This window comes from Cibotium barometz, chromosome 52 (assembly GCF_041138505.1).
Source record: "Cibotium barometz isolate CiBa-2024 chromosome 52, ASM4113850v1, whole genome shotgun sequence".
NCBI lineage: Eukaryota > Viridiplantae > Streptophyta > Polypodiopsida > Cyatheales > Cibotiaceae > Cibotium > Cibotium barometz.
In genome coordinates this window covers 40,806,676-40,819,272 of record NC_141097.1, presented here as the reverse complement: position 1 = coordinate 40,819,272, position 12,597 = coordinate 40,806,676, and the positions used below count along the sequence as shown (strand labels likewise).

The 12,597-nt window shown below is 37.8% G+C and overlaps 1 protein-coding gene across 1 annotated transcript; it reads right to left on the bottom strand.

Moving 5' to 3' along the window:
- Positions 1–3,733: 3,733 nt before the first annotated feature.
- LOC147609123 (CBL-interacting protein kinase 23-like) lies at positions 3,734–8,245 on the bottom strand. Its single transcript, XM_086788762.1, has 14 exons — positions 7,418–8,245; positions 6,400–6,462; positions 6,172–6,243; positions 5,896–6,003; positions 5,708–5,788; positions 5,550–5,603; positions 5,319–5,444; positions 5,136–5,225; positions 4,914–5,036; positions 4,718–4,828; positions 4,506–4,619; positions 4,359–4,415; positions 4,190–4,264; positions 3,734–4,102 (listed from the first exon to the last, which is right to left on the bottom strand). Exons 1-14 carry the CDS (start codon positions 7,595–7,597, stop codon positions 4,034–4,036), a joined length of 1,323 nt encoding a protein of 440 aa, XP_086644888.1. The 5' UTR covers positions 7,598–8,245; the 3' UTR covers positions 3,734–4,033.
- Between the last annotated feature and the right edge of the window lie 4,352 nt (positions 8,246–12,597).

The following is a 12,597-nucleotide window of genomic DNA, read 5'->3' as shown; positions in this document are numbered from 1 at the left end:
CCATCATCGTCATCGACATCATCATGTTACCATTTCATATCGTGATCTTAGAAGGGATTCTCATGCATTATCTTCATGGCTCTACGCTCGTTATTGCGAGCTGCCATTTCGTGTCATAGATCATATTTCTTTTGCCGCATTCATACATAATTTTGGCACTTAAAGGTTTAGGCCTTAAGATCCTCATTCATCGACTTCATGTTATGATGAGGCGGGCTATTCATGACATGGGTGGTTTTTTGAGCTCGAGGGATTAATGCCTAGTCACTCAAGACATTTGTCTAATGAGGTGGATGTTTATGCCAAATGGTCCAGATGGTCTGCACACATGGATTTTATTGTGTCATTGCTTCACTTCCTTCACACGGATGGTTCAGTATTGTTCGTGTGGGATGATTCTTCCTTTGGTGTCCTACATAAGTGTCCTACACTCTTGTGATGTTATGATTATGTCCCTGAGGACGTGGACTACACTGACATATTTTGATGATGATGATGATGATGATGATCTATCACACCCACATACCTATGATGATGTATCTCATACACATACACATGACGATATACCGCACACATACACACTCATGATGATATTGGTACACATACACATGATGATACACATGCACATGATCATAGTGGTACATATGCATATGATCATAAGTGAGACACATGCACATGATACTATTGCCACGTATGTACACGTATGTATATGATGATGATGATGATAGTGATGTGTCAGTTGGATCATGTGGACATGATCTCGAGAGCAGAGATGGCAATGATCACATCGAGCATTGATACTTTTATGCCTATATTCCTTTCTACGGATCATGAGAATACATTAGTTAATGAGGATCCATTAGTTGATTGTAAGAGCATTTTAGAGGACAATGTGCATTCAACTAGTGATATATCTAGTATAGCACATGAGTTTAGTGATACTTCACATATGGATTCTCTATGGGCATAGGCCTAAGTTACTTATACTAGATAGAGCATGCTATTCTTTTTATAAGACTTTTGCATGTGGAGATATTTATGATACCACTACTCCTAGCTTTCATAGTGTACCTGGCAATGTTCACTTGGGTATAATCTATGTGTTTGAGTAGCCAGGTATAGTGCATAAGGATAGTATTGATTTTACTAAGGTAAGATCTCATAGGAGACACATAATGATTTATATAAATCTAGAGAATTTCACATTTGATTTAGATATTTTGTTAGATCCGTTATTGAGAGAGATAGATCATAACTATGAGGATTACTTCAGTGACCTTTGAGATTCCAAGGTTATGAATTTTATAGATAATGATTCCATTTATCTCATGTGTGGATACATTGTCATGTCTTAGTAACGATGACGTTTATGATAATCCTATTGATCATACTCTTATCTTGGAGGATCATACACACATAGAAGGATTTGCACATGAGGATGTGATGCATAGTTCAAGTCATGCATACACATGCATGGATATAGGAGATTGTGCTTCAAATGTTTCAAGGATGTGATGCATAGTTTAAATCATGCATATACATACATGAGGATGTGATGCATAGTTCAAGTCATGCATATACATACATGGATATAGGAGATTATGCTTCGGATGTTTTGAGTTGTGCCGACATCAATTCTTATTTGACTTTGTATAATGCTAACTACAAGCTATGTGCATTCGTCGATCCCTGTGATTGTCAACATGATCCTATATTTTGAAGAGCCACAACATTTACTTTTAGATGCATCATTTACCATTTACTTTTAGATGCATCATTTACCATTTGCAATATTTGGTTTTTGATTATATGGCTTAACATTCAGATGCATCTATGGCACATCCTAGTCTTAGCTTGCACAATGATCCTTTTGTGCCAAGACATGTTGACATTCTAGCCACAGTTCCGAGTTCATCATCGTGTGGATGTCTTCAATGCCAAACTCACATTATGATCGTGAGAATAAGCTAGTTATTGGTCTTCTCTTCAACACAAGAGGATTTAAGACTAGTCTCTTCATCGACGTTGATCATCCATATTTACCCTTTGATTCCAATGTGTAGAGGACCATTCTTTTAGAGTTTAGATGATCCAAGTTTTCCTTCAATCTAGACAATTGTATGATTAGCTTCTTTCATCAATGGAAGTCTATTTTCCTTTCCATTTAACCTTAGAAGTCATATGACTTTTTAGCATTGCTTTCAACTTGAAGGCTATATTGCTAGCTTCATCACCAACTTTGCACTACATTCCTTTTCATTTAATGTAGGAGAAATCATATGCCTTAATGTTGATATTTGGATGTGTTTTTAACTTTTAAATATAGCCTTTATACATATCTTTTGTGCACAACCACCCTTCGATTTCAAGGACAAAATCGTTATAAGAGGAGATGATTTAAAATGAAGCAATTATATATGAACATATATATGTCTAGGTTTTTTATGAAAGAGAACACCCCTCTTACCTTGTATTTAAACCCACATTGTATTTCTATCCTTGTTTTTGTACACGACCACCCTTCATTTTTAAGGACAAAATTATTATAAAAAGAGATGGTTTGTAATGAAGCAAATATATATACACAAGCACATGTATGGATATAGACACGAACCTCAAGCTCCTTGAGCATAGATTTTAAACATGAATATATTAATTAGCTAGTGTGAAATGACCAAACACTATATTGGTCTAAGCTATTGTATCTTTTAATATAGACATCTTGTCTTTTTAAAGCTTATGACTAAGCTTTCATGACTAACTCATGGCGATCTTTCTTTATTTAGGTGCTTCACCCTAGGATGAGTGGGACATGTGTGTACTCCATGCTAATGAGTGCAAACCTATATCCCCTTCATTGCAAACGTTAAACATTTACTTTCAATGTACTTACTCATTTGTGGTCTTTATTTGCACTATATGAAGAATAATAGTAAATTATATAACAACAATATATTGCCCCTCTTCTTCTACCTTGTGCATCAAAGCTCATGTATCAACTCAAGCATTCATGCAAGTAGTCAAGGCCTTGAAGGAAAGGACTATTCCCATATTTATACATGTTCTTTTAGCTATAACACTTGTGTACTCGTGTGTTTCTAACAAGAACCACCGTTATACTTGTGATGAATTTTCACATACTTCGATATTTTGCATTGACCATGAGTATTCTTACATTGAGCCATGGAAAAGACTCAAATTAAATCTCAAGAGAGCCACAGAAAAGACTCAAGAAAGCACTATGACAAGCACATGCTTAAGAAAATTGAATCAATCCATAATGCTGCCTTTTTGTACACTTGGTTTTAATCCACATACTAACACCCATGTTCACATTATCTAAAAATCAATTGAAAAAAGCTCTCATCTCTAATGGAGTCACAACAGCTATTATACTACCATTTATTAATTGTTACAACTTCAGTATACATTTGTATGTCATTATCAATTTAGTGTATTTGATGTTCAATTATTTCTGCCTATAAAAATGAAACAGTTTAAGGTTGCCTTACCTTGAGAGAGAGAGAGAGAGTACACTGGTGGGTGGGTGTGTGTGTGTGTGTGTGTGTGTGTGTGTGTGTGTGTTGGGGAGGGGCGGGTGCAGGTGCAGGGGGCAAAGAGAGCAAGAGTGTGCAGCTCTACAATCTATTGCAAAATATTCCACACTTGAGAAAGTGAACAATGTGTTGGAAATTTGAGCTATGCAGACCATTGAAACCACCCACACAAGCCCTTTTGTTAAGTATCTAGGAGTCAAGATGGATCGATGCAGCTTGCCTCCTAAAGTCATGTTTATTGCTCTTAGGGAAATTCATTAAGAGGATGGGGGTAAAATAGGGATAATAAAAGAAGAGTTTCAGTCTCATAAAACAAACGCAAACAGGAGGGAAGCTTTGAAACATGAAACCTAGCTCCTTGCAGCTTAGTACAAAGTTCCGACAGCATTAAGCCCACTTTCACAAAATGGGCACAAGTAATCTTTCCAGGTGGAACTCTTGAGCATTCATGGCAAAAAGCCTTCAACTCACCAAATTCACCCAGCCATGTCCACTTCACTCTTCCAGACGATATCTTTCAAGCCAGTAGAAAAATTCTTATAAAACTGCACCATCCAGCCAGCAATGAGGACCTTGGGCTCTTAAAGTATACACTGAATAGAAACTACAGACAGAAAAAGGGATTAATTCACCTTTTGATATTCCAGAGTGTCACCGCCTGCTTTTCGTACTTCTACCATAAAAAGGGAAGGAGCCACTTCAAACACCTGTGAAATGTACCCATCACCCATCCAAGCAATTTCAGACACTTTGTTCTTCGAATGAAAAGGATGGCAACAACAGTGTGTACACAAGTCTAACCTCAGTAGCAATTGACAGATGGCCTTTCCGACCCGTCTCCATTTGTTGCAGCTTCATCTGCAAAAAAGCAAAGCCATCTAAGCTACAAAAAGCAGGCCTCAATACTTTTACAAGACAATCTAGACCAAATAGTAGTGTTTTCGACACCTTGTAGTCACGCTTCTGAACATTGAAGCCAAGAGGCTTAGCTGTCGCCTCCATCTTTGATATGATCTCTGGGGCCGGATGTTTCGATGTGAAACGACTTTCTTGCTTTAGCTCCTACACATGAGTGCATGAAAAGTCAAAAATATTGTCAAAGGGTGGGGAGCATACTAATTTTTTGAGCAACATGTAGGTATGGATTAAGTTGTGCACACCAGTTTATTTTCAAACAATCCCGAGAGATTGAGGCCTTTGTTTAGAGAGATCAGTTCAAAAGCATTTAATAAAGTTGGTTTTGTGTGCTTCTGTTCGGTGACAAGCTCAGCCTGAAAAGAAATCAAGGGTGTCAAATACATGCCCAAATACACACATTACACTGAATTGTCCATGTGAAACAGATGCAGTGCATACCTCTGACTCGCCAAAAACTGCATCCACATCATCTAAGTTCACATTTTGGAACACCGCATGCTTCAATGGTTTGTAGCCTTTTCTAAACCATGAGTCTTGAAGAATCTGAGTGATAGTGATTCTCTGCAAACCAGGCACACACATCCTCAACATACCGGAAACAAGGCAAAGTGGATCCTAGTTAACATCTCCAGTTATTTAGAATCATTTGCAATTACATACATGCTTGGGATTCGGTGTCAATATCTTGGTGATCAACTTCTTTGCTCCAGAAGAGAACCAGTCTGGAAATGAGAATTCGCCCTTGTAAATCTGTTATCAGATCCCATAATTTAGTAAAAGAACCCTCGTCCCATGGCATAACTTTTGGCTTGGTGCTCGAATAACCACAAATACCAACTGTACCTTTTTATATAGATTTATAAGGTTTTTATCATCAAATGGTAGGTAGCCTGCCATAAGAACAAACAAGACCACACCACACGACCACAAGTCTGCTTTTGCACCATCATAGCCTCTACTAACAATGACCTGTTCAAGTGTAAAACCAGTAGCATTGCACAAAACCATCAACCAACATTGAAGTGAAGTCGATTTGTATCCAATCTTAATCAAAGTATACAAAAAAGGTCATACCTCCGGAGCAACATAATTTGGGGTACCACAGGTGGTATGAAGAAGCCCATCTTCCTGTAGCCATCATTGAGAGGTGAGAAAAAACCAAAACCAGCATGTGCCTAATCAGCAATCACATGTTCCACACGGGAATAATTTTAGTTCATAAAAGTACTCACTCTGCACTGTTGTGGCAAGGCACTAAGGCCAAAATCAGAGATTCTTAAATTTCCGATTGAATCGAGCAAGAGATTCTCTGGCTGCAATATGCAAACTTCTTCTATTAAAATAGAATTAAAAGTCTTAAGCACTTAAAGCCAGAAAAACAAAGCAAATAGACAGATCTAAGAAAATGATGCTTTCTAACCTTAAGATCTCTATGATAAACGCCCCGGCTATGACAGTAATCTACGGCATCGATAAGCTGTTGAAAATACTTCCTTGCTTCATCTTCTTTCAACCTCTTCTCACGGTTCTGTTTAAATCAGAGTTTTTGTCACCATTATGTATGCATGCATATTACATGTATCTATATTAATACATACAATAAACGCTCAAGGACAATCACTTGCTAAAATCGGACAAATTTGCTCTAGAGACGGCAAATATCCATTAGAAACATAAGTAGATTCTTTCTCCTTACAATCTTGTTGAAGAGTTCTCCTCCAGTGACGCACTCCATCACAAAGTAAATCTTGGTCTTGCTAGCCATCACCTGAACCACCAAAAGAGTGCCCATGCCATAAATGAATGCCTCAAATTCACAAAAGCAGCACATTGAAAGCTTCTTTGAGAAATCCTCAAACTCACAAAAGCTTCTGTACTTCAATTGCTAGCATGAAGTAAAGTAAACAGATTTAATGTCACTCACTTCATAGAGCTGCACAACATTAGGATGGCTGGCTAACTTCATGGTGGAGATTTCTCTTTTGATCTGCAGCAGAGAAGTAAATGAAAGACTCATTAGTAAGTCCATCTAAACACTCAAAATTCTAGAGTATTGAGTGGAATGATTGATATAATGAAAGACCTTTTATTACACCACAAATCTAGCTCTCATTCCACACCACTAATCCAAGGAATTAAATATGGTTATGACATTGATATATAATAAGAGAGTACGACCTCTTCACACCCAACAGTGTCATCATTTTTTGCGAGCCTAATTATATTATTGTTATAATATACTATATTACTACCAATGCACCAGTGTAGAAGGCAGGGGTCAAAACCTCGACAACAGGCTGGGAATCAACCACCTTTACAAACCTGCTACAAAGCCAGGAACTCCAATGGTGTCATCTGAAGGAATGCAGGAAAACGCCTGATTGCACATGAGATGGTTTTCTGCTTACAAGGTTTTTTCCCTAGGAGGTGTTGGAGTTCCAAATCACAACTAGAATGGGTTGTAAGCTAACCACTCGGGCAAGAGCCCCTTAATACAGGAGACATCTCGTTAAGTCAAATACATCAAAGGCTAATAAAATACACAGGAGACGTATTTATAAGCTTTCAACGTATTTGACTTGAAGAATTCGAAATCGATCTTCAAATTATTTTTACTTACATCAGAGATGATACATCCAAAAAATATATATGTAAAATAGCCCCATTTTTAGGTATGGAGATCATCAAAGGGTTCCCTGGTATGGGTCAATAGTGATTTGACTATTGCACTACTGATTTGATAACTCAGATACAAACAATTGCGGATTACAAGATTACTAATCTTGAGTAGAGAATCAAATTACAAGATTACAAGATTTGCTCTACCACGTGATGAAGAGAACAGTGAATGGAAAAATGGATGCTGTACCATCAGACAAGCTAAAAACTGGAATTTTTCCATGCACTGTTCTAAACAGAATTTAGATTAGCAGAAGATTTACCTGCTCTACCATGTTGTCCTTGTAGATTTTCTCCTTGTCAAGGACCTTAATGGCGACGTGCGTGCCGGTTTCCATGTTTCTGGCGTGCTTGACCTTGGCAAAGTTGCCTTCTCCGAGGGTACGGCCGAGTTCGTATCGGCCGACCCGCGTCCGGGTGTTGGAGATGCTCTTGTCGCTCATCGCTAAGCACGCACACACACACACACACACACACACACACACGCAACAAAGAAGAAGGGCAGCCCCTCCCCCCGCCCCCTTTCTTGTGTGTTAGAGGGCGGACTTGCCCAAGAGCCTTTCACGTGACACCATGTTTGCTTTTAAAAGATCTGGGTACATTGTGGACTCCTCTCTCCTAACTTAACTTTTGGAAAAAAGAAGAAGAAGACGGCGCAGCGGCCGGCACCTCCACCACCACCAGAACAGGGGGAGGGGGGTTATGATAGTGAAATGAGGAGGACACACCGCTTTTCTTCCAGCCTATTTCTATTAATAGAGCGCCGCCGCTCCTCTGCCCCCTCCCCTCCCCCTCCTCCTCCTCCTCCTCCTCCACAGAGCTGCTGCTGCTGCTTCTGTAGAGAAAACCCAACTCATACTTTACCCAACTTACAGCCCTTCCGTAAGCATGAAAACGTTAATATTACACAAATAATTAACCTTAAATCTTTGCTCGTTTTGCTAACCGCAATTCGAATTGTCCCTGTGTGAGTTGGCGCGCCTCCTGGCCGCCGCACACGTGTCCAGTTCCCTCCAGCTCTTGACCTCTCCATATACTTTCTTATTTTTTACATTTTTTACCATTCCACTCCAACCTCCATTTTAATAATCTCTAAAACATGGAAGCATTGTTTCACATCAGGCTAGGGCCTGCACTTTGATGTCTGCACTTTGATGTCTATAATATTTTTTTGGTTTCTAATTTTTAAAAAAATTGTTTTTGAATGCAACTTGTCAATATATTATACCTTAAAACACAACTCCTCCACATAGTCCACCTTAAATGCACCTTGTCTTTAGAATCTTTTGTGGAAACTGTTTTTTAATGCTTATTAAGAGATTCTTAACTAGGCATGAAGACTTTTAGTGACCCAAGCACTCCTATAACTTGCATTATCACAACACAAGTGGCCCCAAAGTTTTTCTTTCTATTTTTGCAATGAATAATTAGAGAATAATAGTTTTTATATTTTAGCAAAATTTAAGGATTAGGAGCCTTCTTTGAAAATTGCAACAAGTAAACCAGGTTCAATCCTTTGACAAATGGTTGTAGGTCGTGCATGGTCCATTCACTCTCATTAGAGGACAATATGTGGTATCCATACTCACTTGAGAAAGAGAGAGAAAGTCTCTCCATGGATTTGTAGAAGGTTTAGAAGTTGCAAAGAGGAGGTTGTTTTTTTTTTAGGGGGGGGGGGGTCTCATGGCAATGTGTTGTGTTTCTTTGGAGCAATGCTTTGGAGTTGAGAGAGGACATGGGACATCTATGGCAAGAGGTATTTGTCTCAAGTGTCATGATAACTTGTAATGCAAAGATCATGAATGAGTGTCTTCCATGTCAAGACTAAAGAAACTCTAGCAACTTGTAATGCAAAGACACAATGAGTGTCTAGGCCTTCCCATGTCAAGAGCACGATGAGTGTGTAGTCCTTCACATGTCAAGAGCATGATGAGTGTCTAGCCCTTCTTGTGTCAAGATCAAATGAAGTTTAGCAACATAACTACTCTCGAACACATCATGGAGCTCTTGAGGGTGTACATCCATATAATCTCTTCACTACCTCCATGTGAAGCTTACAATGTTTCAAGTCTTGTGTCAAGTTTGCACATTATTTAATATCAACAAAGGCTACGAGCTTGCAAACCCTATTGTTGTGTTCGTGGAGCACTATAGATGCTAGGAAATGAATTCAGGGACTTTTGTAAAACTTTGCCCTAATTAAAACTATCTTGAAAGAGTAATATTAACACAAGAGTCTTATCTCTCCAATTTACCTTCTAATAATGCTTTAGCACATGAGCTTGGGTCATGGATCTCCCTACGTTACACTTATAGTGGCTCTTGACTACTCTCATGAGAGTTAGGTGAAACATGGCACATTAACTTGCAAAATCAAAAAACTGAGTATGTTAAGTCAAGATCAATGATAAGAACTTGTGGCACATCCCAATATAAGAGAGTAAAAACCACAAGCTACCTTTAAAAAATCTAACATCATTTTACATAAAAAGAGAAACTAAGAACATTGCGTGCACGGATAGGAGAGATCACATCGTGATCAAGGCATGAAACCATTGTTTGTTAATATTTTCCACAAAAGTATAATAGATGCCCATTAGTTATAGGCTCGATGGGACTACATGATAGATTTATCTAGTTGGAATGTCATTTTACCTTAAGTGTTGCTAAGTTCAACTATGTAATAAATTGCCTCTTAAACTCAAAGGTGTGGAATGATAAGTCCTTTTCTAGGCTTCATTGATACAACCTTCTTTAATTTGAAATGTGGTCTCATGGTGGACTAATAGCATATTTAAAGGGGCTGACAACAATATCTTATAAAGTGTATTTCATTATGAATTAGTCAATTTTTCATCTTACCAAAATCATTGTGTCCCAATGTCTTTTTGCTCTTTATTTCATAGAACAATCTTATAGTTATGAGAGTGGTCATAATAATTTTAGAAGAAAAAATAACTCACACATCATGCTTTGTATGCCCTTGAATAATGAGTAATCAACTTATTCAAAGTGGCATGATTATAAAAAAACCAAATATCAAACTAACTAACAAAATATGTTGCTTTTATATCATCACCACAACCAATTTTAGGAATAGCATATCATTAGTCAATTGTCTCTATGGTCTTGGTACTATAATACATATTTGTATAACAAAGTTGGAGTTCTTATCAAGATACAATATAAAAGGCTGGTGTCAACACATCATGGGCGGCGTGGAAAATCTTGGCTTCCAAGATGTTGAGCACATATGTTGGTTGGTTGTGTCATAATCGAATGTGGCATGGCGTTGACACATCAATGGTATGGTGTGGCAACTCTTAGCTTCCAAGATGGTATCACATCCTCCGCTCATGATCCCAGACCACTTCTCTCCATGCTCAAATTAGGGGAGGGCCGTGTTAGAGGTGCGAATCTCGCATGGGTAATGGAGGGGGTGTTGAAGATGCAAATATTGAAAAGAGAATAGATGAGACCAAAGGAGACACACACAAACCCTAATTGCTCTCATTAATCCATCTCACAAAATGTAGAGAAGCTCCATAGCTAACTTTATTCTCCTTCACCAAAATTAGCACATTCTATAAGTGATAAGTTAACACATACCATCCCTGCTTGTTGCCGCTTCTCCTTTTTGTAAGATTGTTCCCATGGCAAAGTTCCCTGCTTTTTCCCTATTGTACCATGTGATATCCTAATAACCTCAATGCCAAGAAAGAATCTCAACTCTCCCAAATCTTTCATGTCAAACTGGCTACTTAATGATGCTTTCACATTGGCAATGTCATTTCCACAATCACCTATGACTATCAAGTCATCCAAATAAATGATAATCACCACCATACCATTCTGTGTCTTCTTCACATATAGTGAAGAATCTGAATTTCCCATATAAAATCCAATGCTAATGAGATACTTGCTAATCTTGTCACTCCATGCATGTGGTGCTTCCTTCAACCCATATAATGTCTTCTTAAATCTATATACATGTGTGGGAAAATCTAGGTGTACATAACCCTATGGTTGTTCCATAAACACCTCTTCTTGCAACTCTCCATTTAAGAAAGAATTCTTAACATCCATTTTATGCAATTCCTAACCTTTAAATGTAGCTAATGAAATCATTGATCTTATGGTGCCATCTTAGCCAATGAAATCACTAATCTTATGGTGCCATCTTAGCCATTAGGTTAAATGTCTCATCATAATCAAGTCCATGATTTTGTGCATAACCCTTAGTGACAACCTTGCCTTATAACCATGACACTTTCACTTTCCTTATTGTTATATGTACATTATGTGTGCTATGTTATATACACATTATGTGTGCATATACTAGGAGGCTAACCCACATTAGGCTTGTGACCATGGGAGCATGGGAACAAGCTCTAGTGGAGCATGGGTTAGGACTAACCTTAAGGATTAAGGTTAGGGTCAGGCATCCAAGGGTCACACATGGGAAATGGAGAGTCAAGAGTCACTTGAGGGCCCTCCTATATAATAGGGGCATGGGGCACACTCAAGGGGGCTTGGAGGCTTGGGGCTTATGAGGCCAAGGCTATGTTATGCTCTCTTGTGTAGAGGTTCATATCTACTCATCTACCATTTCACACTATAGCTACATGCTATTGGATTGGAGTTATACCTCTTCATGGTATGGGACATCAAGGTAGAGGTATGATGTATTTCATTTATTATTCATGTGTGCATCCCTTGGGCTCGGGGGTGGTTGGGTGGTTGAGTTTATGCCTGATTTATGCATGTTTATGCATAACAATTATCCAGAGAGATCTTAGGGTTTTAATAGTGGTATCAGAGCAATCTCTATTTAATTATTATTGATTTGTTTTAGTAAATTTTAATATTTACTAATAAAATGTTATTTTGTTGATTTGTGTTTATGAATTGCACGTGGATCATCGATATGGTGATTGGAACGTGTGTTACTACAATTCAATGGACGAATCAATGTTGCATGGAAATTCCGTAAGTTAATGTTGTTTTTTCCTATTTTTTATGGTTAAAATCAAGCATTAATGGAATTTTCTACAAAAATACCATAAAGTTTATGGTGGATATTTTTGATAGAATGGATTCCCTTAATTTCTAGAAATTTTATAATTTTTCTAATTTTTTAGAAATTTTTTGAGCATTTTTATGATTAAAAATATATTTTTATACATTTTTTGCAGGTTTTTTCCACGGGAATGCGATCAAATTTCTGTCAATTTTCTACTGAAATTCAGTAGGGGCATGAGATGCTCTCTCGTGTGCATGGGACTCTCTCCGCCTCTCAAATTTGATTTTTTCTTCTTTTTTCAGTGAGAAATTCTCTTAAGAGGATTTTTTAAAACATTAATCATAATTAATATTAATTATGATTAAGATATGTTTAATTAAAAAGTTAATCAATTGATTAAATTAATCTAGAGAGGGGAGG